The sequence below is a fragment of the Cupressus sempervirens genome, chromosome 3, assembly GCF_028749045.1.
Source record: "Cupressus sempervirens isolate cs-2001-9-10 chromosome 3, ASM2874904v1, whole genome shotgun sequence".
NCBI classification, from domain to species: domain Eukaryota; kingdom Viridiplantae; phylum Streptophyta; class Pinopsida; order Cupressales; family Cupressaceae; genus Cupressus; species Cupressus sempervirens.
Window position 1 is genome coordinate 947,968,354 of NC_143120.1, and position 7,195 is coordinate 947,975,548.

At 28.6% G+C, this 7,195-nt stretch overlaps 1 protein-coding gene across 1 annotated transcript; it reads right to left on the reverse strand.

Moving 5' to 3' along the window:
• Positions 1-4,030: 4,030 nt before the first annotated feature.
• Positions 4,031-5,611, reverse strand: LOC149569874 (LOB domain-containing protein 23-like). Its single transcript, XM_089817801.1, has 2 exons — positions 5,306-5,611; positions 4,031-4,442 (listed from the first exon to the last, which is right to left on the reverse strand). The coding sequence occupies exons 1-2, from the start codon at positions 5,459-5,461 to the stop codon at positions 4,149-4,151; spliced, it is 450 nt and encodes a 149-aa protein (XP_089673927.1). The 5' UTR covers positions 5,462-5,611; the 3' UTR covers positions 4,031-4,148.
• Between the last annotated feature and the right edge of the window lie 1,584 nt (positions 5,612-7,195).

Below are 7,195 nucleotides of genomic sequence, written 5' to 3' on the forward strand. Positions count from 1 at the left end.
ATTAAAAGGTTTTCTCTTAGTTATGTTTAGATCCTTATAAGTGGACACATAGTCGATCTAGAGCTATCACCTCTACATCGAAAATAACATAATTGTTTAAGTTGCCTACTAATTTATCTTTTATTTAAAACAAATGTATGTACAAAATAGATCAGTTTTTCCTTAATCAAATGTTCAAAACCTCTTCAACCAATTGATTGCACACCAAGGTACAGTTGCAAGCATAATAAATCATTGAATTTGATAAGCATTACCCTACAAATCAAAGCCTCTTTATCAACTATGAGAAAATACCTTTATTACTAGGGGAAATGATCTAGTAGCCACACACCCCAACTTCATGCACATACAAATCCTAAACTATGTGTTAGATTTTGATGATTTTTCCAGTATGTTTCTTTATGTGAGTTAACTACTTAAAGTTTGGGTTTTAACTTTTGGGTATTCAAGGATATCAGTAGAGATTGTCAAACACAAAGTGATAGAAAATTGTCATTTTGTCATTTTAAAGTGCTTCTTGATGTCCACTATGTTCTTGGACCAATAGTTGTTCATTAAAAAATGTCAGTACTTGTGGCCAAATGACCTAGTAGTCATTAACAAATCTCCCTATAATGGTACATAAGTGGGCCAATTACCAACCAAAAAGCTTAAAAATAAATCCCCTACTAATATATGTGTGATTCTCTATTGATACACGTGATATCATTTTTAAAGCTCCTTTCATATAAATAAATGGTCAAATGACCTAGTAGTCATTAACAAATGTCCCTATAATGGGTACATAAGTGGGCCAAATAGCATCCAAAAAGCTAAAAAATAAAATCCCCTACTAATATATATATGTGTGATTGTCTATTGATACACATGATATCATTTTTAAAGCTCCTTTCATATAAATAAATGAAAGATCAACATGAAAAAAAGGTGACATTATTGAACCTCCTAATAGTTAGGGAGCTCTTGTATCTCTATGTATCATTGTCCTTATTGTGAAGTATCTTTTTCTTGTGTTTTATTATTATTATTATTATTACTATCGCTTATTATTTTTTCAATTAAAAAAAAATACTAGCTCTGAAAGGTATTGGCTAACATATGCAGCTATTATATCCTCTCCAATAAATATTAGAGCAGTCTTACATTGTTATTCACTTTACACATCAAATGTGACGTAGACTGGCGTATATAGGATCCATATTGAATTGGCCAAAGATTTTTGCAGGTCTGTTTCATTGGCATTGTTAGAGTCAGAAAGTGAATAGTTGTAGAGAGTTTCCACACCACAAATGAAGTCCAGGCACCGGCTACGGTGCAACTTATTTGCACCGAGCCTGCCCGTCTACACCCCCTGGGCAGCCCTTATTCTGATGTCCTTAGCTGACAGAACAGTCAGCCAAATATTCCATGCCCTCCGTGCTGTGCATCAAATAACTCTTTCCGTCCGTGAGACTTTAATCATTTTTAAAACTACAATACATTTTATATTATATGGTTTAATTTAATTGGATTTGCATAAAGAATCATAGGTTAATATTTTAATTTGCTGAAATTGGTATGAAATTTGTAAAAACTAAACATAATCTAAAAATTAAAAATAATAATTAATATTTATTTTTTATAAAAATAATTAATATATTATTTTATTAATATTTTATTTGAGCAATCTTTAAAGTTAGTTTAGGTTACCTTCAAATTTTAATTTTAAGTTATGATTTAAAATAATTTTAATTTAGTTTTCATAAATTGTTAGATTTTTGTTTTAATTATAAAGTTTTAAAGGAAAAAAAATGTCATTTCCTTGTTCAATTATTTTTAACTTTTAATTAAAAAACCCTAACCTTAATATAACTATAGTTTTAACTAGGGTTACAATTAAGATTACTATAATATAACTATAGCTTTTAGTATAACAATTAATATAACTATAGTTTTTAATATAAGATTACAATTAAGATTATAATACTAACTATGATTGACCCTTTAATTGTAACTTTTACTAATATAACTATAGTTATATTAAAAACCCTAACCTTAATCACAAAACTAGTCATACTTAACGTAACTTCAATCCTTACCCTAACACTAGCTCTAATAAAAATTGTAACCCTAATTATAATACTAACTATGATTGACCCTTTAATTGTAACTTTTAATAATATAACTATAGTTATATTAAAAAATCTAACCTTAATCACAAAACTAATCATACTTCTTAACGTAACTTCAATCCTTACCCTAACACTAGCTCTAATAAAAATTGTAACCCTAATTATAATACTAACTATGATTGACCCTTTAATTGTAACTTTTAATAATATAACTATAGTTATATTAAAAACCCACTTTTAATAATACAACTATACTTATATTAAAAACCCTAACCTTAATCAAAAAACTAATCATACTTCTTAACATAACTTCAATCCTTACCCTAACACTAGCTCTAATAAAAATTGTAACCCTAATTATAATACTAACTATCATTGACACTTTAATTGTAACTTTTAATAATATAACTATAGTTATAGTAAAAACTCACTCATAATAATATAACTATAGTTATATTAAAAACCCTAATCTTAATATAACTATAGTTTTAACTAGGGTTACAATTAAGATTACTATAATACAATATTAATTGTAATCTTATATTAAAAACTATAGTTATATTAATTGTTATATTGAAAACTATAGTTATATTATACTAATCTTAATTATAACCCTAGTTAAAACTATAGTTATATTAGGGTTAGGGTTTTCAAATTAAAGATTAAAAATAATTGAACATGGAAACGACATTTTTTTTCCTTTACAACTTTATAATTAAAACAAAAATCTAACGAAAACTAAATTAAAATTATTTTAAATCATAACTTAAAACTAAAATTTGAAGGTAACGTAAACTAACTTTAAAGATTGTTCGAATAAAATATTAATAAAATAATATATAATTTTTTATAAAAAAAAAAATATTAATTATTATTTTTAATTGTTAGATTATGTTTAATTTTTACAAATTTCAAATTTTAGCAAATTAAAATATTAACTTTATGCACATCCAATTAAATTAAACCATATAAAATAAAAGTATTGTAGTTTTAAAAATGATTAAAGTCTCACGGACGGAAAGAGTTATTTGCTGCACGGCACGGAGGGCATGGAATATTTGGCTGACTGTTCTGTCAGCGAAGGACGTCAGAGTAAGGGCTGCCCAAGGGGTGTAGACAGGCAGGCTCGGTGCAAATAAGTTGCACCGTAGCCGGTGCCGTTCCATTTGATGTCTATCCAGCGAAAAATATGTACAAATGTGACAGTTAATGTAATCTATTAATTAATTTAAAAATCAAGTATTAATATCACTTACTTTGTGAAATTAAAAATCAAGTATCAATATCACTTACTTTGTTTCACATCTCTTGCTCTCTCATTCTGATGATTGATCACCTAGTGTGACGTGAAATGTTGATAATAAAAATTTTCACACAATCTAATCTAGAAACTGATTTACATAACTATGATGATGGATTGTGGAAATCTGATTGCATTATCAGTATTCTGTTTATAAATTACAGAAACTGTCACATCTAATACATATTTTCTGCTGTTTAGCCACAGGCCACTTCATCGATATGAGAACAAGGAGGACAATAGTACTTCTGCACCTCGCCGACTTCGTGCTTTGATTTGATGTTTCAAAATTAAATGGCACGTACTTCTTAAGTCCTACATATAACGTATCTGTTAAAAATAGCAAGCCAGCTTTTTCAATATGTTGTGTGTTTGCAGGGAAGCAGTCTTTAAAGTAGATGGTACGTCATTTATTTTTTTCATGTATAATCGGATAAAAATTGTTCACATAAATATTATCATTTCATTAGCTCTTGTAAATCTGACATTTTTCAATTAGCACTAAAATTTCACTCAAATTTTGCTTCTTCCAAATTTGAAAACTGCAGCTTGGACATTCCATAGGCTTCCCATTTAGAACACAAATACATTCTCCAACAGGCAGCTTGTAATGGGCAGATTTAGAAACAAAATCAAAACATTGTAATTCTATTCGTTGGTTATTATGATTACAACTTCAGAATGCATACAAGTACAGCATGTTTGATATGAACAGTAACCTTATTTTGCTAATAATATCAGAGTGGCTCCCATAAACCGAAGGGATCCTCGAGGTCATCTGATAGAGTTAATTCCTCACAGTTTTCAAAATTTTGCAGAGGAGGAGATTTAATATCGGCTAGAGAAAAAAGATTAGCTCGTACAGTCAGAAGCTCTTCCTCCGCCACTGCCAATTGTGATTGAAGATCTGCCAATTTCTTCTCCAATTCAAACATTCTCCCTGCACAGCCGTTAATTGGATCACTTACTCTTGCATTTGCCTCAAACACAATGCTGTTCACTGCATCTTCTCTCTTCTCATCCGGAATATTCTACAACACACAAAAACATTCCACTCATTACATTTCTGCTTAATTATTCCACTAAATAAATAGAGTTATTATTCCACTAAATAAGGAGAGTTACCTGCTTAATATTGCTATCAAGATTAAGTGTATAGTTTTTTTCTAGTGAAACTTATTGATCTATATTTCATGAGTAGTGGTTGGCAAAAGCCATCTCTCATGAGAATGAATGGAATAGTCAAAACATATTGGAGCGAGGAGATTCTCAAAGGGACTTCCTACAATTGATGAATTTGAGCTTAATATTGCTATCAAGATTAAGTGTATAGTTTTTTTCTAATGAAACTTATTGATCTATATTTCATGAGTAGTGGTTGGCAAAAGTCATCTCTCATGAGAATGAATGGAATAGTCAAAACATATTGGAGCGAGGAGATTCTCAAAGGGACTTCTTACAATTGATGAATTTGAGGGGCTTTCTAATGAATGGTTCATAAGACACAACACTTGGTGAAGCTTTGCAAATGTGATTGCAAGCAGAGTGAATTTAACTATGGAGGAAACTTCTTAGTTAAGTGTCCTCAAACTGTACTGGGATAGATGACCTCCTGGAAAGTGTGGGTGCTTCGCCTCTGTGATATCACCTCGATCCAATGCATGCTGAGCATTCCATTCCTTCCCGTAAGAAATGGGTTCTCTAAACCACTACTCATGAAATATGAGTCAATGAGTTTCACTCAAACTAAACTATGACATTTTAATCTGGATAGCAATATCATAATTTGACGTAGGGTTGAAATTATCTCCTGTTTATCTAAGAAATTAATATATTTTTGAAATATTAGATAGCAGCCAAAAAGAAATGGAGACTGACCCCAAAGTATTCTTACCTGAAGCATTCTGCTCAAATTCCCTGCTCCAAAGACCCTGCGTACAGTTAAGAAGCGCTGTGGATTTTCTGAAGGGAAATATGGAGCGAACACACATTTGTCCCCGCATTTTTTTCTGTTGATCTTACACGCAGCGCAGGCATATGTTGCCCCCATCCCACACCTTTTAGACTGCAAATTGTTTCTTTCTACTGGATGAGAAGAGCTCTTCTCCCGAGTTAAATAAGCCCAAAAATCGCACGCCCTATAACTATTTCGAAGGCCATAAATGTCTCGTATGCGTAGCCACAAATGAGTGAATTGCGTGCAGGGATGAAATAACATTAAAGACATGGATGTTGCATGCAAAAGAAGTAGAAGAAAACAGATAACATTTGCGGACTTTAATGTCTTGTGGGGTCAACGAGGAAATTGGAAAACGTTCTACACGTGTTCATTTCATGGAGACAATCTATCTATTTCAACGACAAAGGAAGAAACCTCAATGTGCTCAGCAGATTCATTCCATGTATCAGTTGAGAGCATTAACAAGTCTACTTTATGTCACATTGTACGGACTTTGGTCAGCCCAATTGTAGGAAGCCACCTAAAACATCAGTTAGTTCCTTGTTTTTATTTTAGATATTTTTCTAAAGTAAATCTATGGGAGAGGAACCAATAGTTGAGAGACTATAGTCGGCTAAATCCTAAATTATTTTGTGGATGCCTTTGCCATGTCCATAGCTGTCCTTTCACCCTGCTATTTATTTGACATGTCGGTGGCCTTACTTTCACCCGAGAGTTTCTAATAAAATTTATGAATAATTGTAACAATAAATTTCTCAACATTTTTTTCATTTTCATTACTTATTCTTTAATATTATTAATTTTAAAGATTCTAAAATTATAATATTTTAATTTTAAAAGAGTTAGTTTAAATATATATTAAAATATTAAAAAGTTAGTTTATATATATATAACATTTTTGTATTTAATAAATATTTTTAATTTTTTAATTTTATTAAAATCTATAAATTTAAAAAAATAAAAAAATATTAATTAATTAATTAATATATTTAATTATTTATTTTTAAATATATAATATAAATATTAGTGTAAAAGATTTTAAAAAATTCTATTATATAAATAAACTATATGTGATAAATCTACTTATTTTTAAATTGAATTAATTATTTATTAGTATATTTAATTATTTATCTTTAAATATGTAATATAAATATTAGTGTAAAAGATACATAAAATTTATAATTGAGCACTCATTTAAAATTTTATATATGCTAAATTAATATTAAATTTAATTTAAAATAATTTTTTTTACTATAATATAAAATAAAATATTACAATAGATTGTGTAATTTTATTATCACATATCTTATTTTCTTAATGTATTGTGAAAATTTAATAATTTTGATAGAATTAAACAATAACAAATCAGTTCATAATAAAAATTATATTATTATTAAATAAAAATAAAAATATATATAATCTTATACTTCAAAAAAAATATTTAAACTAACTTTTTTAAAATTAAAATATTATAATTTTAGAAATATTTAAATTTAATAATATTAAAGAATAAGTAATGAAAATTTGAAAAAATGTTTTAACACTTAACAAATTTATTGTAGCAATGATTCATAAATTCAATTAGAAACTCACGTGTATACATCGGTGAAAGGAAGACCACTAACATGTCAGGTAAATCACAGGGTGAAAGGACAACTATGGACATGGCAAAGGCATCTACAAAATAGTTTACGAGTTAGCTATTGCCTATAGCTGACCACCCTCTTGTGAACTTATCCAATCTTCCAACAACATTTTTACTATATATTGTAATTAATTTATCTATTTGTAAATCTAAAAAAAAACAAATGTTGATAAAAAATA

Excerpts from the sequence above, each read along its gene's own strand:
- LOC149569874 (XM_089817801.1), bottom strand. The coding sequence starts at position 5,461 with ATGGGGGCAACATATGCCTGCGCTGCGTGTAAGATCAACAGAAAAAAA. Across the intron at positions 4,443-5,305 it reads ATTTGAGCAGAATGCTTCAG|AATATTCCGGATGAGAAGAG; the intron begins GTAAGAATACTT and ends TGTGTGTTGTAG.